General features: G+C 36.4%; 1 protein-coding gene across 3 annotated transcripts; it reads right to left on the bottom strand.

Annotated features, from left to right (window-relative positions):
* Positions 1-571: 571 nt before the first annotated feature.
* LOC123903203 (F-box protein PP2-B10-like) lies at positions 572-24349 on the bottom strand. Of its 3 annotated transcripts, XM_045953130.1 has the most exons (4): positions 24206-24234; positions 23762-23865; positions 1492-1681; positions 572-1279 (listed from the first exon to the last, which is right to left on the bottom strand). In XM_045953130.1, exons 3-4 carry the CDS (start codon positions 1587-1589, stop codon positions 877-879), a joined length of 501 nt encoding a protein of 166 aa, XP_045809086.1. In that variant the 5' UTR covers positions 1590-1681; positions 23762-23865; positions 24206-24234; the 3' UTR covers positions 572-876. The 3 variants fall into 3 exon arrangements, with proteins under 3 accessions (XP_045809086.1, XP_045809085.1, XP_045809088.1); XM_045953129.1 differs by lacking the exon at positions 1492-1681 and having other exon boundaries at positions 24206-24349; XM_045953132.1 differs by lacking the exon at positions 24206-24234 and having other exon boundaries at positions 1492-1676; positions 23762-23867.
* Between the last annotated feature and the right edge of the window lie 2471 nt (positions 24350-26820).

Genomic DNA, 26820 nt, shown 5'->3' with positions numbered 1-26820 from the left:
AGGTAAGTGGGGTTTTTGGGTTGGGTCTGGTTTTACCCGGAACCCGACTTTTTTTTTTATGGGTTTTTCATTTTTGAAATCTGTATTCACCCACTTGCCCGACCCAACCCACTTTTTTGGGTTGGATTCGGTGGGTTTGACCGGGTCAACCGGATTTGCCCGATTCATGTATACCCCTAGTTTATACCTTCATAATTATATTGTGTATTTGGAATGATTATGAAGTGTGATGTGTTACTGAAACCATTAGTATTGTTAAATGGTTTCAAGTTGTTATAGCTGAAACCATTAGTATTGTTAAATGGTTTTATATAATCATTAGTATTGTTAAACCATTAATATTGACCGTGAGGGTAAAATAGATTTCAATAATTAATTTTTTTTTTTTACTAATAATTGATTCATATCATTTAAATTCAAATTCATACCTCACCACAAAAAAAAAAAAAAAAAACTCTAATTCTTATATTTTGCATTGATTTAACTTCAACTTAAAGTATCAGACTAGCGAGGGCTGTGGAAGGAGAGTCATTCCCTCTTCATTTTATGTTCTCAGCAAATCAGAATTAATTCAGTCCCCAGCGTTCAGAGCTTGAGGGCTCCAAATCACAAATCAATAAACGGAAGCAAATTCGTATTACATCACAATCAGTAGTAAGCTCATACCCAAAACACAAATATAAACACAAATATCCCAATATAGGGAACCATGGCAAGTAATAAAACTAGTACATATACATCATACATTACGAAGAAACGGTTTGTTACACAAAAATATGTGTACTACCATATATAATATGTTGAAAATCCTCAAACATATTCTGCCATCAAGACGCAAGACCCCTTGCATAGTTCACGGAATGTTGCTTAATAGTTTTACTTAGGCCTAACTTCAATTCCTTCAATAAAGATACCCTTCTTCAATTTCCTTAGCTCCTTAACATTCATCTGGACTTCTTCAACTTCTAGGCCTGAATTGAAGAATTCCCCCATCTCAATCTCCAACCACCCATCACTTCGCACATTAGGACGTTGCAATCCTACTGTGTGGTACTGCCAACCTTCCATATTTGAATCCAAACAGACAATTTTAGTACTATTGCGGCCACCTTTGACACCAACAGATAACTCCACAGGAAGGTCCCGAAATCCCGACGCATTAATCATCTGAAACACAAAATAAGCTGCATATTGAGTATTTGGGGACAGCTGAATGGTGTTTATCATCCCATAAATATCAAACCACCACACTTCAAGAAGCTTAGCAACTTCAGGGAACCTGTCCAAAAGTAGTAGTTCTCCAAAGATTAGAATATACGAACAAACAGAAAAGCTGAAAGTGATGCATTATATGTCTATATTTTTATTTGGGATAGGCAAATATAAGTAACTAGTTGTTATATAGTATTTTCTTATTGACCTCTTTAGTAAGTGCTAAATTGAAAAATAAATAGGATTGGTTGTCGTAGCAATTAAGATCAAAAAGGGAACCTGTGCAGGTGAAGTGAAAATAACTGCAGTATTATAGATGAAGGCATTTGGTGCTTCAAGCTGAACTTTGATGGAAGAGACAGATAAGTGAAGAGCATGGATATGTGCTGTTGATACTTTGCTGAAGTGAAGTGTTATCAATGACGGATGGAAGAAAATCTCCACCATAAAATGCCATGTTACTGCTATCCTTCACAAATTAGCCATAGGGGTTGTCAAAAAATCCACCATAGTAGATATTTGATAAAACAGGAAGTGATTGATACAGAGGAACAGACTCCTAATTTTAAGCCACAATGTTAGGACCCAAATGCGGAAAATGATTTTTCTAATTTACCCCTTCATAATTTGAGGGTATATTCACTCATCACTCAATGAGAACAAACCATATGCAAATCCAAAAGTTTGTTACAAGTTAGTTGTGGGCACCACATGCAAATCCACTTATGTGGCTTGTTGTCATTAGGAATGTCAATGGGGCAGGGAATGTGCGAAGGCAGCTTCCCCGTCCCCCGCCCCGCCCCATTTTATTCCCCGTCCCCAGCCATGGGGCCGGAATATTTGTCCTCATCCCCATACGCACAGATCCCCAAGGTATCCGCGGAGATCCACATACATCGAATTTTAGCAAATTTTTATACTTTTCGGTAAAAAATTTATATGTCAGTTTTTTTTTTTTTTTTGTAAAATAAAAACAACAAATAATGCATCAATAACCAAGGAGTGAGGGTAGAGTTCACTAGAACAACGTACAGGAGTGGAAGAGTCTAGAGAAAGTAGGCACTTTTCTAGAGTTGGTAAGTCTTGGGACTTGACTAAGGTAACGAAATGAACTATCAAAATTCTTAACGAACAGTAGAGAAAATAATGGACATTGACTCCTCAGTTACTAAAATTATGTTATATTTATGTTAATATAGTAATAATATATATAGTTAAGTGTAATGGATGAATTCGGGGAATCCGCGGGGACGGATGGTTCTTCCTTAATCCCCGCCCCGAAGTTCCCGCGGAGGAGTTTTTGCCTCCATCCCTGTCCCACGGGAAAAAAATCCTTGTTTTCGAAGCTGTGTGTGAGAGAGGCCACGGTCCCCACTAATTTTTATTTTTATTTATTTTTTATACTAATATATTATTATATTATTGGTTTAATTTTTCTTTTGGCCCCTCTATTTTATCAAACTCATCACGAAAATGTTCCCTTTTTTAATTCAGCTTTTTAAACTCTATTTATACATTTGTTGTAAATTTGATTTCAGAGGATGATTTCTACCTTAAAAATCGTATTTTTTGTACCAATAAGGACACTAATATTGAATTTAAAGATAAAATATCTCTTTTAAAACTAAAATTGACCTTTTTTTATACGTAAAAGTCACAATTTTTATGAAAAATGCATGAGTTGAGATCAAAATTTCAATAAGTGTGAAAATAGATGGGCAAAAAGCTTAACTTAAAAAAAGTAGCCCATAAAAATGGAGATACACAAAAACAATATTAAATTTGAATTTATCTTATAATTTCTTATATATGTTATATGTTATCTTTTATATTATAAGCTTGTATACACAAGCAAATTCTAAACCCTAATTTGTTTTCCCTGTTTTCCCTCCATTTTGTCTTGAAATTTTTATTAAAAAATAATACAATTTTGTCTTGACTATGATTCGAACCCGCAACACTCCAGTACAAGACAATATTTCCAACCATTATGACAAGTATATCAATTGTTATTAAAATTATGTGCAATAATTGATAAGCACCATCAATTTTGAAAGTATATCATATCAAAATTATTGTTGACTATATTATTCATCACGAAATATTTTTATGTCTTTCCTGATCAATAATTTTTTTTTTCTACCGGATCATAAATTTAGAGAATAATTATCATGTGAGATTTGGAAAGTTATTATCACGTGTAATTTAGAAAGTTATTATCAAACTCAATTCTGCTAAATCAATTTTTTTTGCAATACAACCAAACACAACCATAGTCATGTCACTAATCACATTCATTATTTTGATTTTAACATTGCAGATTTAATATTAACCGATGATCAATTGATACAATATGCACTAGCAGACCAATTGTGATTTAAATTATGTCCACAAAGTGTTAAGCTCCATCAACTTTCATAGGAAAGATTTCATATAACAATTAAGCACCATCAATTTTCATTGCACAATTTAAACAATTAAAAACTGATAATCTCTTATATTATAAGCTTGCTAACATAAGCTAACCCTAAACCAAATTTTTTCCCCTCTCATTTTCTCTTTCTTTTTATTGCAGCTTTATATTAAAAAAATACATATTTGTCATCGAACCTGCATCCCTTACTTACAATAAAACCTTTCAACCGCTAAAACATGTGCTTCAATTATGAAAGAATTTAGGAATTCTAATATGTTAACCCTGTTTTCAATAAATTTGAACGGCGGAATTAATCACAATTTTTATTTATTTATGGATGTCTACTTAAGTTTATGTTTTTGATTATGTCTTTAATTTTTTTTTTTAACCTTTAATTATCATCAATTTTTTAACCTTTAGTTATCAGCAATTTTTTTTAATAAGTAAACAACACGATGGGGTTCCAAAATTATTTAAAAAATATATAAAATATAAAATAAGCACATAAACAAATATAGAATAATTAGTCCATGAAATTCCCTATACTACTCTTATTGAAAATGCTCTTAGAATTTTTGTATTTTATTTTTTATTATTACATATTACACCTAATTACTCATGCACAACATGGGTCAAAGTTCTAGTGTTTTTAAAATTTTAATTTTTATTTATTAAATAATACTTTTAACTCCGATCCCCCTAAACCTAATTCCTGCCTCGGTTCCTGGACTCTATGTTATCAAACAAGGACGTCAGAAACTTGTCCAAGTACTGGTTTGATAGAATGTGCTTTGAATTTTAGTATGAATCAAATGGGTAGCTATGGATGTGGATATATGATGTGGAGTCTAGAACACAACACAGGCACCTTCTAGTCAATCATTTTCACTAGTTTGGAATAGAAGATTCACCAACAGTCAGTTGAAAATATGATAGCAAAAGACAGTTGAATCTTAGCAGAAGTGGGAATAGCTTATTCAACGCATTTGTTTTTATTAGAAATAAAATATTTAGTTAGAGTTAGTATGATTTCATTTTTTGTCTGACAAATTCTCGATAATTATCTGTTAATGCATCGTGAGTTTGAGAGGAAATGTTAGATAATAATATTATTAGGGTTTTAAGTATTGGGCTTTATATATTAATAGTATAGTAGTCCATTAAGAATTATTATAAATTATCTTATAATCCTTATTTTGTTAAGTAATGTTATTGTTGTGAATTCGGATTGAATCACACCAATACCGTGTGTGGAGCAAATGGATTAAAGCAATCAACAAGCGAGAATAACAATAATAACAATAACAAAAGATAAACCGCGAAAACGTAAAGAACACGAGATATTGTTTACCCAGTTCGGTTATAACAACCTAGTCTGGGGGAGAGAGACTCTCCATTCCACTATCAATGAAAAACTTGATTACAAAGATTCAATACAAGAGTTGCAAGAATTTAGCCTTGATCCTAAATTCTACCATTTTCCCGAATCTCTCCCCATGACCAAGAGATTCAATCAATAAGTGTTTACAAGGTGATGAATCAATCCCCAACCCTAGAGTATGCCCAAGAGAAGTTCTCTAATAAACCCTAGTCTTTTGTTGGCTTTAGAAACTCTAAAATCACCTTAAAAAAGTCAGAAAACGCATAACATATATATAGGCCCGCAGGCACTACGCCTGGGCGCAGCCTCCCACGCCTGGGCGTGAGCAGGCAGTGTTCAGCCCAGTTTTTCACGCCTGGGCGTCAGCTCCCACGCCTGGGCGTGAGCAGGCAGAATCTACCAAAACATGATTTTCTGATTTTTACATTATTTCAAGGCAATATTCAACAGTTATCTTGATATTATTGAAACTTTAGCCGTCGTTGTGTTTATCTTTAAACTTTAACATGGTATCGAGAGCTTGTTTCGATCCGCCTTGAACCACATATGTTGGCTTCCGCTGTGAGTTCCCAAAAGTTTGGGAATATGTTTGCTCTGCTCTTTGATGATTAGTGATCTGGTTAGTCCTTTTGGTTTGTTTTATTTTTGTTAGTCATTTGGTTGATTCGATTAGAATCTTGTAGACTGTTTTGTTTTCGCATCCCATTGGTTCAAAGGTTCTTTTGGGATGGTGTTCTTCTCGGTTTGATTTGCTTTTGTTCGTGTTGGTACGTAATTGATATTAAGAACAATGATATCAATTATTGGTAAGTAATTGATTTGCTTTTTGTGTCCAATAAATTGATGTGGTAGAACACATGTTGGAACATTGTTGAACAAGTTAGCAACTTAGCTACTTGTATGATGAACTTGGCATAGATGTAAACACAAGTGAAAGAACTAAAGGTGTGAATTTGAAAAAGTTCACATTTAAGTCCCACATTGGATGGGTCACTACCTTTAGTAGTGTTTATATACCACAAAGTGGCAACCAAGGGTGTGCCCTTGGGGTACCCACTTTTGTAAGAAAGGGAGACCGCACACAATGTCGAATATCACACGCGCGCGCGCCGCCGCCGCCGTCCGTCCGTCCGGGCTTGGGCTTGGTGATATCTTAATTTTTAATACTCAGAAGTGAAAGAAAAAATTAATTAATTTTCACTAAGTGTGACCGGTTCAAAAACGCACATACCGTTATTAATTTGAACTCAGTCATAACTGAGATTCCTGAAATCGTGGCCACGTTTGCAACTCTCTCTTCTCTCTCTCAATATTCTTACTTCAAATTATTTTTTCTTGTTGTTTCAGAGAAAGTGGTTTACCACTTCGAATTGATATTTGCATATCAATCTAGACTGGTTCGTAGTAACCATCGGAGGTGTTTTTCTGGCCGTTTTCTACAGTGCAGTAGTTAACGGTATTTCGCTTGAATTGGTTGTTTTATCATGGGGACTTCACGGTTGATAGTCTACCTTGCACAATTTGGGTAGTGCCGTGAAACGTCTTAAAGAGAGCGTATCGAACCGCGACTCGGCCGATAAATTCACAGTTGCTATTATTTTCAAAAACGATTTTCAAAACCGAAAAATAACAATTTTAAGACGTTTCAAACTATCATGGCAACTGAAGAAGTTATCGGTAATTCTGCTGTTGGTAATACTGAGAAACCGTTTATTTTTGAAGGTCTTCATTTCAAACGTTGGCAACAAAAAATGTTTTTCTTTCTAACTTTGAAAAAATGTGCCTACGTTCTGAAAGAGCCTATTCCTGTTGTTCCTGAAATCCCTGCTGCTTCTGGTTCAGGAACAAAGGAACAAACGGTTACCAACGGTGAAAAATCTATGTCTGGTGAAAAAGATAGTGACACAGACCAGATAAGAGCCCAGGCTTTGCAAGCTGAAAAGGAAAAACAAATTTGGATCAGTCATGATTATGTTTGCAAAAACTACATAATTAATGGACTGGAAGATGACCTGTATGATTACTATAGAACATACAGTACTGCTCGTGATGTTTGGGAAGCATTGTCAAAGAAATATGATACTGAAGAGGCTGGTGTGAAAAAATATGCTGTGAGTCGGTACCTGAAGTACCAGATGGTGGATGAAAGGTCTGTAGAGGTGCAGTCTCATGAACTCCAGAAAATAGCTCATGAGATAATAACAGAAGGTATGCCTTTAGATGAACAATTTCAGATTGCTGTGATAATAGACAAGCTGCCCCCTGGTTGGAAAGATTTTAAAAATAAGCTTCGTCATAAAACAAAAGAATTTTCCATCGAGAGTCTGATTACTCGTCTTCGCATTGAAGAAGAGGCTCGAAAACAAGATCAGAAAGAAGAAGAAAAAATTCTCGTTGTCTCCAACAACAAAAAGAAATTCGGTGCGGCTCTGAAGCCTACGGGCAAACCTCTTAAGAATCAGAACCGCAATCAAAACCGGATTAAGAATGGGAACCCACCTAGGGCCCCATCTGTAAGGCAGCAACAGCCTCCACCTCCTCCTGTGAATGAATCTGGTGAATTCCTCTGTTTCAATTGCTGGAAACCAGGTCATGTAGCAAGAAAATGTAGAGGCAAGAAAAGGCCTAGACCTGCTGCTTTGAATGCTCAGGTAAATGCTACTGATGAAGCATATACTGCTATGATCACCGAAATTTATATGGTCGGTGTAACTGATGGATGGTGGATAGATACTGGCGCCACTCGCCATGTCTGTTATGAACGTGCTATGTTTAAAACATACACGAGTGCTGAGAACAAGAAAGTGCAGATGGGCAATGCCCACACTTCTGATGTTGCTGGTGTTGGAGAAGTTCAGCTGAATTTCACCTCAGGAAAGACTTTGATTCTGAAAGAAGTTTTACATGTTCCTGAGATGAAAAAGAATCTTGTTTCTGGTTTTCTTTTGAATAAGGCTGGGTTTAGTCAGACTATTGGGGCAGACTTGTATACCATCACTAAGAATGGTACTTTTATTGGGAAAGGGTACGCCACTGATGGCATGTTTAAATTGAATGTTGATTTGAATTTGAATAAAATTTCTACTTCCGTTTATTCCTTGTGTGATTTTAATGTTTGGCATTCTAGACTATGTCATGTTAATATTCGCTCTATTTCAAATTTAAGTCACTTAGGATTAATTCCAAAATTAAATTTTGATAATGTAGAAAAATGTCAATTTTGCAGTCAAGCTAAAATTACTAAAAGCTCACATAAATCAGTAATTAGACAATCTGAACCTATGGAACTTATACATTCTGATATATGTGAATTAGATGGAACTTTAACTAGAAATAACAAACGCTATTTTATCACTTTTATAGATGACTGTTCTGATTATACATTTGTTTATTTAATGAAGAATAAAAGTGATGCATTTGATATGTTTAAAGTGTTTGTTAACGAAGTTGAAAATCAATTTAATACAAAAATCAAAAGATTTCGAAGTGATAGGGGAACTGAATATAATTCTAGTTTATATAATGAATTTTATAAACAACATGGAATTATACATGAAACGACTGCACCATATTCCCCTGAAATGAATGGTAAAGCAGAAAGAAAGAATAGGACTCTTACTGAACTTGTCGTTGCTATTATGTTGAACTCTGGTGCCGCTGCCCATTGGTGGGGGGAAATTATTTTGACTGTTTGCTTTGTATTGAATAGAGTCCCCAAGTCTAAAGAAATGATCTCTCCATATGAGACATTAAAGAAAAGGCAACCAAACTTGTCTTATTTGAGAACTTGGGGATGTCTAGCATATGTCCGTATACCGGATCCGAAGCGAGTTAAACTTGCTAGTAGAGCCTATGAATGTGTATTCATTGGTTATGCGGCAAACAGTAAAGCATATAGGTTTTACGACCTGAATGCAAAAGTGGTCATAGAATCTGTTGACGCATATTTCTATGAAAATAAATTTCCCTTCAAATCGAGAAATAGTGGGGGCACCGAACAGAGTAATATTCCTAAACAGAATCACATTCCTGTGATACCGAATATGGATAGCAATGATGAAGTAGAAACAGAACTCCGAAGGAGTAAACGAGTAAGAGTTGCTAAAGATTATGGGCCGAACTATGCGGCCTATACATTAGATGAAGATCCTACAAATCTTCAAGAAGCCTTGTCATCGATGGATGCTGATCTTTGGCAAGAAGCTATAAATGATGAGATGGATTCTCTTGAATCCAACAAGACATGGCACTTAGTAGACTTGCCACCAGGCTGCAAACCAATTGGTTGTAAATGGATTTTGAAAAAGAAACTAAAACTTGATGGTACTGTTGATAAATACAAGGCTCGCCTTGTAGCCAAGGGTTTTAGACAAAGAGAAAATATAGATTTCTTCGACACTTTTTCTCCTGTCACGAGAATTACATCCATTCGAGTACTTATCTCAATTGCTGCGATTTATAACTTAGAAGTACATCAAATGGATGTTAAAACTGCTTTTTTAAATGGTGACTTGGAAGAAGAAATCTATATGGAACAACCTGAAGGGTTTGTAGTACATGGCCAAGAAACTAAGGTCTGTAAATTAGAAAAATCTCTTTATGGTCTCAAGCAAGCACCGAAGCAATGGCATGAAAAGTTTGATAATTTAATGGTATCAAATGGGTTTAAACTCAACGAAAGTGACAAATGTATTTATTACAAGTCAGATAACAACATTTGCACTATGATATGTCTCTATGTGGACGACATGCTCATCTTTGGATCAAACCTTTCTGCCGTAAATGCTGTGAAATCACTATTGTGCAACAACTTTGATATGAAAGACCTTGGTGAAGCGAGTGTGATTCTAGGAATCAAAATCACTCGTTCTGAAAAAGGGATTTCCTTAGACCAATCTCACTATGTGGAAAAGGTTCTAAAGAAATATGGATACTTCGACTGTAAAACTGCGAATACTCCTTGTGACGCCAGTGTAAAATTATTTAAGAACACTGGTGATAGTATTAGACAGTCTGAGTATGCGAGCGTCATTGGCAGTCTTAGATATGTCACTGATTGCACTAGACCCGACATTGCATATGCCGTGGGACAGCTTTGCCGGTTTACCAGTAGACCTGGTAATGAGCACTGGGAAGCTATAAATAGAGTCATGGGATATCTTAAAAAGACCATGAACCTCGGATTACATTATCTGAGATTTCCTGCTGTACTTGAAGGGTACAGTGATGCTGATTGGAACACCTTGTCAGATGATTCCAAAGCAACGAGTGGCTTCATTTTTAGTATAGCCGGAGGAGCTGTATCATGGAAGTCTAAGAAACAGACCATCTTGGCACAGTCCACTATAGAGTCTGAGATGATAGCACTAGCAACTGCTAGTGAAGAAGCAAGCTGGTTGAGATGCTTGCTATCCGAGATTCCCCTATGGGAAAAGCCAATGCCAGCTGTGTTGATCCATTGTGATAGTACCGCGGCTATCGCAAAAATTGAGAACCGTTTTTACAACGGTAAAAGACGTCAAATAAGACGAAAGCACAGCACCGTGAGAGACTTGCTCACTAAAGATGCTGTTAGAGTGGATCATGTACGCACTGATGATAACTTAGCCGATCCTTTGACGAAAGGACTAGCTAGAGAGAAAGTCTACAATACATCTGTTAAGATGGGACTAATGCCTACTGTGAATTACTTATGATGGTAACCCAACCTAAAAGACTGGAGATCCCAAGAATTAGGTTTCAATGGGTAAACAACAAGTCATGAGTAATAGGGAATGAACATGCAAGTATAAGAAGCATGTATCCTGAAGTGAAAAAGGATGAGTTAATAAAACTCTTAATGAAATCTATACTCTGTGTCAGAGGAGTACCACACTTCAGGGGTACTTTAGATAGACTCACCTATATGAATGTGGAACTGAGGCCGGTTCCTATGGAGTTTATGGGGCGAACTCCTAGAACGTTCATGAAACTGGGATATACGTGCAGGGCCAGAAATGCACGGGCTGAGAAAACACCTTAGGAAAAGGTTATGTGCGGGTTTGAGAAAAATCTGAGATAGAGTTCAAGACAAGCGTCACTCTTGTTAAATCAGGCTCTTACTCGCTATGTAAAGGTTCAAGACAAGCGTCACCTTTGCTTATGCATAATCTTAAAGAAACGTTTATCGTTACTTCTGAGACAACTTTTTTAAATTCAAGTGGGGGATTGTTGGAACATTGTTGAACAAGTTAGCAACTTAGCTACTTGTATGATGAACTTGGCATAGATGTAAACACAAGTGAAAGAACTAAAGGTGTGAATTTGAAAAAGTTCACATTTAAGTCCCACATTGGATGGGTCACTACCTTTAGTAGTGTTTATATACCACAAAGTGGCAACCAAGGGTGTGCCCTTGGGGTACCCACTTTTGTAAGAAAGGGAGACCGCACACAATGTCGAATATCGCGCGCGCCGCCGCCGTCCGTCCGGCCGGCTCGGCTCTGAAATTCTGGTATCACTAGAATGATGTTGTCTAAGATGTCCCAACAACTATTTTATGATTAACGTTGTTTCTATTGTTGGCACATCTTATATAACATATAAAAACTGACAGAAAATAAATAAATGACACAAGTAATTGTTAACCCAGTTCAGCCAACTGCCTACTCTGGGGGATACCAATCCAGGAAGGAAATCCACTAATAGCTCTAGTTACTAAGACCTCCAGCAAACCCTAGGATTTACGTCTTACACTAAGACCTCCAGCAAACCCCTAGTTTACGCCTTATAACCTCGACACTACTCATGCAACTTCTGCCTAGGAACTCCTAGACATGAGATCCCATCTCACTTTCACTCACACAACACACCCTGTGTTGATTATACAATGTTAAGAATGATGTGGCGACAACTTGCCAAGACAACACTTCACTCTTGCTTAAAAGCTTCAAGTGAATCACACACGGTAAACTCCGTACTTCAAAGCTTAGGAGTAACCTTAAAATACTAAACTTACTTCTTAACTCGTGTTATAGAATCCACAAGCAAGAATTACAATCAAACAATAAAAGACTCAACAAAGACTCAATATGTGAACTAATATTTTTCAATGAGATACTTAGTCTTGAGCTTGGTCTTCGTATATATAATGATTAGGCACGCTCCTCTTTCTTCACAAATGCTCAGACGCTCCTTGAGAATCATAAAGAATGATCTGATACTTTTTCAATCTTCATTAAGGATATATCAAGACTTTCCAAAAGTGTTTAAAGGACTTTATAAGATAGGATAAGTCATCCAGCTATTCCATTAAGTTTGTCTTATCCTTAAAGCTCCTGATCAGATCAAATCTCCATTAAGCGTGCTCTTTAAGTGGATTTCCATATATAGCAGATGCTCTCATAAATGCGCGAGATTTCCTTGAATAAATATGATGTTGTAACATGTTTTCCAACATCTTGTTAGTATATTTGTTTTAGCAAAATTAAGCCAATTCAAATATCCAACAATCTCCCCCTTTGGCAATTTTTGGCTAAAACAATTTCAGGCCATTACCTTTGAGAGATATAAAAAGCGCAATCCTTCAAATCACCATGATCACACAAAAGAAGGAATGTTAGAGCATCATTTAAACAAAATATATGCATCAGAGGCAGCAGCAGCGGAGTTATCATCAAATAGCCTCGAGCAAAATAAAACGTGGTTTTAGAGCAAATTATTAATCATATCATATGTCATATGTCATCAAAGTTGTTGTGACATATGGGAGCACATCTTCTAGCACATGTTCGTCCGATCAGGGCAGCATCCATTCAGCAGCAAACTCCCCCTGACTTTATCAGCTTGTGCATCATCTCAGGGTAACAAATTTTACTCCCCCTGAATACTTGCTTACTGCTACTTAAAACATGTCATAACAAAAGACAGAACAACATGTAGCAGAAACAAATAAACCAAACAAACCAAAATGCTACTCCCCCTTTTTAGCCACAAAATGTGCCAAAATAGGAAAGTAAAATATCCAAAGTGCAGAATTTAAAGTACAGACCATGCACTCAGAAGGTGCTAAATCCAGGGCTCAAAACAACCCACAAACCAAATAACAAAGTTCAGCAAAACATAAAAAAATTACAAGATCATTCATCATCACTGCTATCAGAAGCTTCATCCTCATATGTAGCAGTATCATATCCTTCATCCTCATCTGCATTGTTTTGTTCACCTGCAGCAGCCACATTTGCACTAGCTTTGACAGGTACTTCATCAGCTTCCAGTCCTTCAATCATCTTCAGGAACATTTTCTTTCTTTCCTCAAGCTCAGCCTGCTGTTTATCTATCTCCTGACATTGAACCTTTAAACCAGCAAGAATCGCCTTTTTGGTCATAACACCAGCTCCAGCAGCAGATGTCCCAACATGATCAGTAACATTATGATTACCAAAAAGCTTATGATGAAAAGTAAAACCAGATTCTCTCTTCTTTGGTGTGTCAGTCACAACCTTGATGTCTGGATATTGGGCTAAGATAATTCCACATAGCAAAGATGGAAATGCTATTGGCATCTTCACAGCAGTTGATCTAATATGCTTAATGGTTTGATAAAAAATAAAGGTCCCATAGTCATAGTCAAACTTGGTTCCTACAGCATATATAAATCTACCCAGGTTTGTAGCAACATTGGTTGCATGCTTGGTTGGCACCCAATTTGTTGACCCTATCCTATTGAGGATGACATACTTGACATTCAATTTACTAGTGGGTATCAGCTTCTTTGTGGGCCAGACCTTAACCTTACCAGCAGTTATTTCAGCACTCACAACATCATTAGCAACCTCTAATTCAGCCTTAGGTTCTACAGATCTTCCTAAGTAATTATTGATCACAACAGGAGAAAAATTGATACATTTACCTCTGACAAAAACTTTGTGGTAGTCCTTGCTCAGTGGATTATCACATTCTTCAGGGATGTTTACAAGAAACTCTTTCACCAGCAGCTCATAGCAGGGACTGAAGTCACAGACTGTCTTCATCAAACCAGCTTCCTTGATGTTGTCAAAGATGTCTTGACATTTTAGAGCATCTTTGCCCAATTCCCTCTCAACAGCCAATCTCCTTTGGTAGATGTAGTCCCATCTCAGTGCAAAGGCAGCACGATGGAAAGATATGTTATCACATGGGGCTTCTTCAATACCTTGAGGAACCTTCTTTGCAGTAGCCTTCTTAGGGTTTGGAGATGAGATGTTAGCAACATCTTCAGCAGCATCATAATCTGAGTCACTGGATGACTCCTTCTTTCTCTTCAGTGTCTCCTTCTTCTTGGCAGGAGGGGAGAGAACCTTACTCCAACTTTTTATAGGTCCAACACCTTTTGTTTTCACTCTTGGTGCAGGAGTCTTGCTTGCAGTGGCCACAGCCTTCCCTGTACAGCTTCTCAACCTTTTTGTTATTCCACCAGTTGGTTTTACAGCAGTCTTGGTGGTGACATAGTCATCAACATCTACTACATCCTTTTCTTTTTCCTTCTCAGCTTCTGCAGATTTGTCAGCTTCAATTTCTGGTTCTTCTGTGGGGATGGACTGGTTGCTCTCTTCAGATTGAGTGTCCCCTTCATCATCAGAAGTACCCTCATCAGCAGTTCCAGTTTCTTCATCTGTGGACTCAGATGTTGTGACAGTTGTCTCAACATCCTTTTCAGCAGCAGTTTCCTTCACAGGTTCTTCCTAAGCAGTTGCAGTTTCAACTTCTTCATTCACATTCAAGAATGTTTCAACATCCTTCATGACAACTTCTTCTGTAACAACAGGGGTTGATTTTTCAGCCACCATCTCAGCAATTGTTGGTGATTTATCAGCAATATTAGGTTCAACCTCTGTAGTAGTGTCTTCCATCTCAGTATCAACAGGCAAATCATTCAGATCTCTCTTCTCAGCATCAGATCCCAAATTATCTTGATTAGGGTTACCAGCAATTGAAATAAGTGTTTCAACAACTTCAGACACAGATTTAGGGTTCTGAGATTCTACTTCAGTTGTTTTCTCGGATGTGTTAACATTCGACTCAAAAACCAAATCAGACATAGAGAGAGCAAACTTAGATTTATAATCCATTCTATTCCTTTTAGAAGTTCCTTTTTCAGATTTATTATCAGATGGAGAGATAGCATCACTTACTTTTGAAGTTTTCTTCTTTTCAACCGATTTTCCCTTCCCTTTCTTCTCAGCAACACATGATTGAACTTTGGGTTTGGAAGCACGAACAGTTGTAACCGGTACAGCATCCTTGATGATTTTTGAGGGTTCGATCTTTGCTTTTGATCGAGTAGAACGACCGGACTTTGTAGTTTGGGAAGATTCAGACATGTTTGGATTATGTTTTTTGAGGTTCAGGAAGTTGAATGGATGAAAGTTGAAGTTGGAAGTGGAAGAATAGGGTTCACGATAAAAAATTAGGATTTGGGAGGAAGTGTATTGATTGCGTGTACAGACACATTTAAGGGAAGTTTGTAATGATTTCCCTAAATTAGCGTGCATTGATTGATGGGAGAGAAAACGGTTTCCTTTTGCACGCCTCAACTGCTGTAACTGCTATGCTTCTTCATGCAGGCAAATTCCCAATTTGCCCCTTAAAAATTCAAACTGATTAGCATCAAGCGCCTTTGTAAAAATGTCAGCTAGCTGTTCACTTGTACCAATGTGCTTGAGTTCCACACAATTTTCTTCAACAAGATCTCTGATGAAATGATGCCTGATGTCTATGTGTTTGGTTCTTGAGTGTTGAACTGGATTCTTTGATATATTGATCGCACTCAAGTTGTCACAATATAATGTCATGACATCTTGGTCGACATTATATTCTTTCAGCATCTGTTTCATCCACATCAGCTGGGAACAACTGCTTCCTACAGCTATGTATTCAGCCTCTGCAGTAGATAGAGACACACAATTCTGCTTCTTGCTGAACCATGAGATTAAATTATCACCCAAAAAGAAGCAACCTCCTGAAGTGCTCTTTCTATCATCAGCACTTCCTGCCCAATCTGCATCACAATACCCTACCAAAGTTGAATTCTTTGTCTGGAAGTACAGAATCCCATAATCACTGGTGCCCTTTATATACTTCAGAATCCTTTTGACTTGTACAAGATGGCTCATCTTTGGCTTGGCTTGATATCTTGCACAAACACCCACAGCAAAGGTGATGTCTGGTCTACTGGCTGTAAGATACAGTAGACTGCCAATCATGCTCCTGTATAGGCTTTGATCAACATCAATGCCATTTTCATCTTTGGTTAGCTTTAGATGAGTAGCAGCTGGTGTTCTCTTGTGTGCTGCAGTGTCCATTCCAAACTTTTTGATCATGTTCTTCGCATACTTGCTTTGAGAGACAAATATGGTGTCTTCCATTTGTTTGACTTGCAGACCAAGGAAGTATGTTAGCTCACCCACCAAACTCATTTCAAACTCTGATTGCATCTGTTGTACAAAATGTTGCACCATCTTTTCAGACATTCCTCCAAATACTATGTCATCAACATAAATTTGGGCAATCATCAACTTCTCTTCCTGTTCTTTGACAAACAAGGTTTTGTCATGGCCTCCTTTTCTGTATCCTTGACTAACAAGGAAATTTGTCAGCCTCTCATACCAAGCCCTTGGAGCTTGTTTCAGTCCATAAAGCGCCTTCTTCAGCTTGTACACATGATCAGGATTGGCAGGATCTACAAAACCTTTTGGCTGCTCCACATAAACCTCTTCATGCAAGTACCCATTTAGAAAGGCACTCTTGACATCCATTTGGTACAGCTTAAATTTGAAGATGCATGCTATACCAAGGAGTAGCCTAATAGATTCTAGTCTTGCTACAGGCGCAAATGTTTCATCAAAATCAAGTCCTTCAACCTGAGTGTACCCTTGAGCCACTAACCTTGCCTTGTTTCTTGTTACAACACCATTTTCATCTGACTTGTTCTTGTACACCCATTTTGTGCCTATGACATTAACATCATTGGGTCTAGGAACAAGATCCCACACATCACTTCTTCTAAACTGAGTTAATTCATCTTGCATGGCTTCTATCCAGAACTCATCAATGAGAGCCTCTTTTACATTTTTAGGCTCAACCTTTGAGACAAAACATGAATTAGTAACCACTTCATTTGTCCTTCTTGTAGCAATTCCCTGGTTAGGATTTCCTATGATGAGATCCTTGGGATGGTTCTTCTGTATTCTTATTGAAGGAACTTTACTCACAGGTCGAGGTGTAGGAATGGTTGATTCATCATCTGAATCTGATTCCTTTTCTGCTACAGCTTCTTCAGATGTTGGCAAAGTTGTTGCAACATCATCTTCAGTATCAGATGTTTTAGCAGGTGTCAAATCATCTATCACAACATTGATAGATTCTACTATTACCTTAGTTCTCTGGTTGTAAACTCTGTAGGCCCTGCTGTTTGTTGAGTACCCAAGAAACAATCCTTCTTCACTTTTAGGATCCATTTTTCTTCTGTGCTCTCTATCAGATAGGATATAGCACTTACTTCCAAACACATGAAAGTGTTTGACAGTTGGTTTTCTGCCTTTCCACAGTTCATATAGTGTAGTAGAAGTTCCAGTTCTGAGTGTGACACGATTGTGAATATAACAGGCAGTATGCATGGCCTCAGCCCAGAATTGATATGGAAGATGTTTTGCATGCAACATCACTCTGGCTGACTCTTGTATTGTCCTGTTCTTCCTCTCAACAACACCATTTTGTTGAGGTGTGATTGGAGCTGAGAATTCATGCTTGATTCCTTCAGAGATGCAGAATTCAAGAAAGCTTGCATTCTCAAACTCTTTACCATGATCACTTCGTATCCTTACAATAGCAGAGTTCTTTTCTCTTTGGAGTTGAAGACAAAGTTCTTTGAATGCATCAAAACTTTCAGATTTGTCTTTTAGGAATTCAATCTATGTGAACCTTGAAAAATCATCTACCATGACGAACGCGTACCTTTTTCCTCCAAGGCTCTCCACTTGCATTGGCCCCATCAGGTCTATGTGCAGCAATTCTAGTACCCTTGTTGTGGTAAGATGTTGCAACTTTGGATGCGACATCTTTGTCTGCTTCCCTATTTGACATTCTCCACATATACTTCCTTCCTCTATTTTGAGCTTTGGAAGTCCTCTGATAGCCTCTTTAGCTATTGCCTTCTTCATGTCTTTGAGGTGCAGGTGGCCAAGTTTTTGGTGCCACAACTTTACCTCATCTTCTTTGCTAATAAGACATGTTGGTACATCTTCTTCTTTAGGGATCCAGAGGTAGCAGTTGTCTCTTGACCTTACTCCTTTCATCAACAGCTCTCCTTGCTCATTTGTAACTAGGCATTCAGCTTTTGTGAAGTTAACTTTCATGCCTTGATCACAAAGTTGGCTTATGCTGATTAGATTTGCTTTAAGACCTTTTACAAGCAGCACATTATCTAGCTTTGGTAAGCCCTGGTTTGCAAGTTTACCAACTCCCTTGATCTCTCCTTTGGCTCCATCTCCAAAGGTCACAAAGCTGGTAGCATATGACTTCAAGTCTTCCAGATAGTGTTCAACACCTGTCATGTGTCTAGAACAGCCACTATCAAAATACCAGGTTTCTCTTGAAGAAGCTCTCAAGGATGTATGAGCTATCAGACCTGTGATCTTCTTCTTTTCTCTCCATTCCTGTCTTGTTGCAACATTAGGAAAGACAGGAGTATAGAGTTCTTGATGAACTCTCCTTGGATATCCGTACAGCCTATAGCAGAAAGGCCTAATATGTCCTTTCCTTCCACAATGATGACATGTCCAGTTATAGCAATGTTTTGAAAACCGGACCGGACCGGCCGGTCCGACCGGTTCGACCACGAACCGGTGCCCTCGGCGGTCCGGTCGACTAGCAAGAACCGCTAGTCAGTGGAACCGGTCAAAAACCGGTGTGAACCGGTATGAACCGGTGTGAACCGGTGTGAACCGGTGAACCGGTGAACCGGAAAACCGGCCGGTTTTTCTCTCACTTAAAAAAAAAAAAAAAAAAAAAACTGATTTTTTAATTAAAAAAAACGATGGATTGAAATTGAAAGGTTAAAAAATCAAAAATCTTTCCTTTCCAACCATAGACTCAAACACGTGAAAAAATTATATGAACGGTTCAATATAAACGGTTCAATAACGGTTGAACCGATCCGACCGGTTGACCCTTGAACCAGTTGTCACAACGGTTCGACCTCCGGTCCGGTTCTTAAAACATTGAGTTATAGAACCTGGGCACAGGATGTTCCATAAGATGTTGCGACAATCCTCCTGACACAAACGTGTTGTTGATTGGAGTATGTATAGTGGCATTGTTGAACTTCATCTGCTGCTTTACTCTTTCATGTTCAAAACCAATGGGCTTAGGTTTCCCGTAGTTTTGTCTCTGTAACATCTCCTCAAAGGCATCAGTACCTTTGGTCATCATTTTAGCCACTTTTGTGACTTGATCCAAGTCAGCATTTAACTTGATCACTTCTTCACCTTGTTCAGCAACTTTACACAGGAGGTTAGACTTCTCCATTTCCAACTGTCGAATTTGACTACTCTGATCTTCAACCTTAATGTTGAGATTATTAATGTTCATGAGTAAGTCATTTCTCTCAGCTTGCAATTTGCCATTGATCTTCTTTTGTTTCTCCAATGCTTTGCATACTTCTATACTTCTATTATGAAGATCTTTGTAAGTAGCAGCTAGTGCCTCATAAGTTACTTCCTCATCACATGATTCTGAGTCAGATACACAAACTCCTGTTAAAGCATTAACAAATTTGGCAGATTCTTCCTCCTCTGAATCTGTGTCAGACCATGAAACCACAAGACTTTTCTTTTGCCTTTTTAGAAAGGTTGGACATTCAGTTCTGATATGGCCAAAACCTTCACATTCATGGCATCTCACTCCTTTTTCATCTTCACTTGTCTTTTTCTGAAAGCTAGATTGTTTGTTGTTGTTGAATCGACCATTTGGCTTGGACCTTTGATCCACTTTCTTCATCAACTTGTTGAACTGTCTCCCAAGCATAGCCATAGACTCAGCTAAGCTTTCTTCACCTTCAGATTCAATTTGTAAATCATCAGCAGCACTTTTTGAAGCAAAGGCTAGATTCTTATCTTTCTTTTCATTTCTTCTGTTCAAACCAATTTCATAGGTCTGAAGAGATCCTATGAGTTCATCTAAATTTAGGCTTGAGAGATCATGAGCCTCTTCAATGGCTGTCACCTTCATATCAAATCTTTTAGGTAAAGATCTGAGTATTTTTCCAACTAGCTCCTCATCTGAGATAGGTTTTACAAGTGCATCAAACGAATTTGCAAAGTCAAGCACATTCATCTGAAAGTCATGAATGGTTTCTTCCTCCTTCATTCTGAGATTCTCAAAATTGGTTTTGAGCATCTGAAGCTTAGATAGCTTAACTTTTGATGTTCCTTCATGAGCTTTTCTCAGGATTTCCCAGGCATGCTTAGCAGTAATACATCTCTTAACAAGCCTGAACATGTTTGCATCCACACCATTGAAAATTGCATACAAGGCTTTGGAGTTGCCAAGTGCCAGATCATCCTCATCTTTAGTCCATTCATCATGTGGCTTCTTGACATCAGTTTTATTGCCATCTTTGTCAAGAACCATTGGTGGTTCCCATCCACGTAACACAGCCTTCCATGTCCTGCTGTCAATTGATTTTATGAAAGCCTCCATACGAGATTTCCAATAATCATAGTTCTCAGGACCTGTCAGTAAAGGAGGTTTAGACACTGACCCTCCTTCTTTATCCATTGTACCAGAAAGTACTTTCCCTGGAGCTCACCCAAAATAACAGAACAGGGTGCCTGCTCTGATACCAATTGAAATTCTGGTATCACTAGAATGATGTTGTCTAAGATGTCCCAACAACTATTTTATGATTAACGTTGTTTCTATTGTTGGCACATCTTATATAACATATAAAAACTGACAGAAAATAAATAAATGACACAAGTAATTGTTAACCCAGTTCAGCCAACTGCCTACTCTGGGGGATACCAATCCAGGAAGGAAATCCACTAATAGCTCTAGTTACTAAGACCTCCAGCAAACCCTAGGATTTACGTCTTACACTAAGACCTCCAGCAAACCCCTAGTTTACGCCTTATAACCTCGACACTACTCATGCAACTTCTGCCTAGGAACTCCTAGACATGAGATCCCATCTCACTTCCACTCACACAACACACCCTGTGTTGATTATACAATGTTAAGAATGATGTGGCGACAACTTGCCAAGACAACACTTCACTCTTGCTTAAAATCTTCAAGTGAATCACACACGGTAAACTTCGTACTTCAAAGCTTAGGAGTAACCTTAAAATACTAAACTTACTTCTTAACTCGTGTTATAGAATCCACAAGCAAGAATTACAATCAAACAATAAAAGACTCAACAAAGACTCAATATGTGAACTAATATTTTTCAATGAGATACTTAGTCTTGAGCTTGGTCTTCGTATATATAATGATTAGGCACGCTCCTCTTTCTTCACAAATGCTCAGACGCTCCTTGAGAATCATAAAGAATGATCTGATACTTTTTCAATCTTCATTAAGGATATATCAAGACTTTCCAAAAGTGTTTAAAGGACTTTATAAGATAGGATAAGTCATCCAGCTATTCCATTAAGTTTGTCTTATCCTTAAAGCTCCTGATCAGATCAAATCTCCATTAAGCGTGCTCTTTAAGTGGATTTCCATATATAGCAGATGCTCTCATAAATGCGCGAGATTTCCTTGAATAAATATGATGTTGTAACATGTTTTCCAACATCTTGTTAGTATATTTGTTTTAGCAAAATTAAGCCAATTCAAATATCCAACAGGCTCGGTCCGGGCCGGGCTTGGGCTTGGGCTTGGGCTTGGGCTTGGGCTTCAAAAACGCACATGTTTTTTGTGCTTAATGTCAAGTCAAACGGAATTATTACCGTTATTAATTTGAACTCAGTCATAACTGAGATTCCTGAAATCGTGGCCACGTTTTGATGTGCTGGCCTTGATTCTCTCCCACTTCTTGCTCCACATCAGTTGCATTCTTTCCCTATAAATACACATCAGTTCTCACAATTATTTTTTCACGTTCAAAAACTGCAACTCTCTCTTCTCTCTCTCAATATTCTTACTTCAAATTATTTTTTCTTGTTGTTTCAGAGAAAGTGGTTTACCACTTCGAATTGATATTTGCATATCAATCTAGACTGGTTCGTAGTAACCATCGGAGGTGTTTTTCTGGCCGTTTTCTACAGTGCAGTAGTTAACGGTATTTCGCTTGAATTGGCTGTTTTATCTTGGGGACTTCACGGTTGATAGTCTACCTTGCACAATTTGGGTAGTGCCGTGAAACGTCTTAAAGAGAGCGTATCGAACCGCGACTCGGCCGATAAATTCACAGTTGCTATTATTTTCAAAAACGATTTTCAAAACCAAAAAATAACAACACATATTGCACCAAATTCTAGAACTGTGATGAAAGCTTGTTCTCGGGTAAAATTTTGATTGGTTTAATGTGGTTTGTTTCGTTTCAGTTGGTTGGTTCCATTTCATTTGGTTATGCCTAGTTTAGTTTAATTTCTTGCAGTTTGTTTTGTTTTGTTCTGCCTGGTTCTGTCTGGTTCTGTCTGATGAGTTAAGATAGTACTCACAATCTGTCTGTCTGGTGAGCGAAAGCTCGCAATCTAGCTGTCTGGTGAGGGAATACTCACAATCTGTCTGGTGAGCGAAAACTCGCAATCTGTCTAGTGAGCGAAAGCTCGTAATCTGTATGGTGAGAGAATACTCACAATCTGAATATCTGAATTCGGTGAGGAAATACTCACAATATGACTATTTGAAACTCTGAAACTTTGAAGCCTGAAATCTGAAGCCTGAAGTCCGAAGCTGAAGTCGAATCTGGTTCCCTACTTCGGTTAATGCAATTAGTTAATTTAGTTTATTTTTAGGGTTGATTTTGTGACAAGCTCCAAGCTTAGTAAATTTTAGCTTGAGGGGTAGTATTAGAAATTAAATATTTAGTTAGAGTTAGTATGATTTCGTTTTTTGTCTGACAAATTCTCGATGATTATCTGTTAATGCATCGTGAGTTTGAGGGGAAGTGTTAGATAATAATATTATTAGGGTTTTAAGTATTGGGCTTTATATATTAATAGTCTAGTAAGCCATTAAGAATTATTATAAATTATCTTATAATCCTTATTTTGTTAAGTAATGTTATCTTGATATTATTGAAACCCTAGCCGTCATTGTGTTTATCTCTACAAACAACCAAGAAGAAAAGGACATTGAGAGAATATTTTCTCACACAGAAGCACAACTATGGATCCGTTTGTTTGAGTTTTTTTAAGAAAAAAAAAATCTATTTTATCATTTTAATAGTGTTTGTTATAGATTTCTTAGAAAATTATTTTGTAAAAAAAATAATTTTTAACCCCAAAATGAAAAGCTACTAGCTTTTTTAGAATCTATTTTTTTAAAAACTAAGGAACCTGTATTATTAGCTTCACATCTTAAAAAAAATGATTTTTATGATAGTAAACAAATGAAAAGTAGCTTTTGATTTTTTAAAATATCTCTAGATTTTTTCAAACCTAAATATATTTTTTCTGCTATCAAAACCTAAATCATCATTTATTTTAAAGCATCAACAAATTCCCCTAAATCTGTTATACCAAACCAAGTGTATATAATATAACTAAGTTAATGGGTGGTACCTGGAGTCAGGCATAGTAGTCCACATCCAATAGCGCTTATCATCACCCCAAGCAATGCTGAGTTTTCTAGCAGGAATCATGCAAGACATTTTCCCACCCTTTCTCTGCATTTCAAGATACCCAACGCCTTTATTAGCATATTTTAAACTAAACATTTAAAAAATCAACAGCTTTCTGACAACAATTATCAGTAAGTAGTAAATCATAATAATCACTAATATTATTGAAATCGTCTCTAAACTAGACAATCAACAGTTTTATTTGTTTACAATGAGCTGATGTTCGAACCCAAGACCTATAACGTACTACTCAAATCTCTCACCACTAGACCAAACCTAGTGGCTCGGCAATCAACAGTTTTATGTACAACAATTAATCACTAAGTAGTCGATCATAATAAGCCCTAATATTATTTAAATAATGGGTTAAGAAGAATGTTAATACCTTTTGCCTGTCTCCTTTGAAAAATCCACACATCCTTTGCAATCCGCAACTTATTCGGGAAATCCCAAAATGAATATTCAGCCCGGTATTCAATTATTAGAACCAGCGAAATCAGCCTATAAGCCTATTTAATTGATTTTTCACATTATCAAAACAAACAAAAAATGATTTGTCACCTAATTACAACACTGCACATATGAAATCACCAATTTGCCCCTATTTCATTTTTTGACACATAATCATTTTCAAGGGTATTTTGTGTCTTTATTGAAAAAAGTTAGTAGAAAAATGCTAAAAAATTTCTAACATTTCTCAGCAGGATTTGAGCCCTTAACCTTTTAGTTACACTTCTTATTATATTTATCACTAAGCCATATGAATTAATTTGTTATATTTTTGGAACCATCTACAATACATTAAAAGAAGAAATCACCAATTTGCCCCTATTTCATTTTTTGACACATAATGCCCCTATTTTATTTTTTGACACATAATCATTTTCAAGGGTATTTTGTGTCTTTATTAAAAAAAGTTAGTAGAAAAATGCTAAAACATTTCTAACATTTCTCAGCAAGATTTGAGCCCTTAACCTTTTAGTTACACTTCTTATTATATTTATCACTAAGCCATATGAATTAATTTGTTATATTTTTGGAACCATCTACAATACATTAAAAGAAGAAATCACCAATTTGCCCCTATTTCATTTTTTGACACATAATCATTTTCAAGGGTATTTTGTGTCTTTATTAAAAAAAGTTAGTAGAAAAATGCTAAAACATTTCTAACATTTCTCAGCAGGATTTGAGCCTTTAACCTTTTAGTTACACTTCTTATTATATTTACTACTAAGCCATATGAATTAATTTGTTATATTTTTGGAACCAATATGAGTTAAATACCCAATTATAACCATAAAACTCCACTTTATTTGTTACTTCTCCCACGAATTTTTTTTTTTTATCTAAAACTCCAATTTTTTGTATGTAACCCAAATTCAAATTACCTCATTTTATACAAATTCAATTTTTTTATTAAACAAAAATCAATTAACTGGGCATCGATAAATCCTATACAATTTACTATATAGGCGAATTAATATATGCGGTATTAATTTTCTTTTACTTACTCAATTTAAAATGTTTCTTTACCTTAAAAAAATAAAATAAATAACATATAGAAATCCACATAAAATTAATAATTATGACCGATGAATGAATATAATGACACATCTACAATATATGAAAAGAAGATACATATTTTTTTGAAGGAAAAAAGAAGATACATATCAATTAACTGGGCATCGATAAATCATATACAATCTACTATATAGGCGAATTAATATATGCAGTATTAATTTTGTTTTGCTTACTCAATTTAAAACGTTTCTTTACCTTAAAAAAAATAAAATAAATAACATATAGAAATCCGCATAAAATTAATAATTATGACCGATGAATGAATATAATGACACATCTACAATATATGAAAAGAAGATACATTTTTTTTGAAGGAAAAAAGAAGATACATATGAAATCACAAATTTTTCCCTTTTCATTTTTTGACACATAATCATTTTCAAGGGTATTTTGTGTCATATTTGAAAGTTAATAACTAATTTCAATATTTTAATAATACAAGGATCTAATTTTTTGTGGGATTTCTGCGAGGCATGTGTTTTTACTCTTATTAATGAAGTTTTCAGTTTTTTACTATTTTTTGTGAGACCTATATTTATACTCATATATTAATACGAAAATCTACTATTTTTTGTGATTCTCAAAGAACTTGTGTTTTTACAAATATATTATGTTCTCTATGTTGTCTAAATAGTTGAAAATTATGATTCATTAATCACATTATAAGTTTCATATTACTCCTGAGACGCAAACTTTATTGGTGATGAACGGATGATTTGCATGCATCATCATCCCGTGATGATTCATATCCAAAAATTAGGAGTAAAGATAGTTCTGATTGGTGTATATGGATCCGTCCAAGACCAAAATTAACGTAAGATTTTTATAAGCTTTTTCCTCTAATTCTAGACTAACTTGTATACTTGTATCTTACTGGAGGGTCAATTTCAACAACTACGCATTTTAAGAGAAGGGTAAGTATTAGTCAAAAAAAAAAAGAGAAGGGTAAGTAATTAAATTAGATTTTTTAGATTAATTTTAATTTTAATTAATGCTAATCTATTTATTTTTGGCAAAAATAAAAAATCTCTGTTTGTGATGGAATAAACCGTCGCTAAATCAGGTCCTCTTGCGGCTGTTTGTGAGGAATTTCCAAATTTGTCACTGTCAGCGACGAAATAGCTGTTTTAAATTGATATTTTAATCGTCTCATAAGTCCTAGCTCAACTGGCAAAAAATGCCGAAATTGTTAGACCGGACGTCGTGACCCGGGTTAGAAAGAGCTGTGACGGAAACTTAGCCCTCACAAGCAGTTTGCGACGCCAATTTTAGCTACGGATTATGGGTTGTCACAAATTATGTCGCTAATTATGTTTGTGACAGAATTTTCTTTATTTTGCGACGGATTTCTGCCTCTCTAAATAGCAATTTTCTAGTAGTGTTAATCAAAGTTGTGCATTGCCCATATGTACAGAA

The sequence above is a fragment of the Trifolium pratense genome, linkage group LG1 (assembly GCF_020283565.1).
Source record: "Trifolium pratense cultivar HEN17-A07 linkage group LG1, ARS_RC_1.1, whole genome shotgun sequence".
Lineage (NCBI taxonomy): Eukaryota > Viridiplantae > Streptophyta > Magnoliopsida > Fabales > Fabaceae > Trifolium > Trifolium pratense.
Note: the sequence above shows the minus strand (reverse complement) of the source record. Positions and strands in the feature narration are given on the sequence as shown.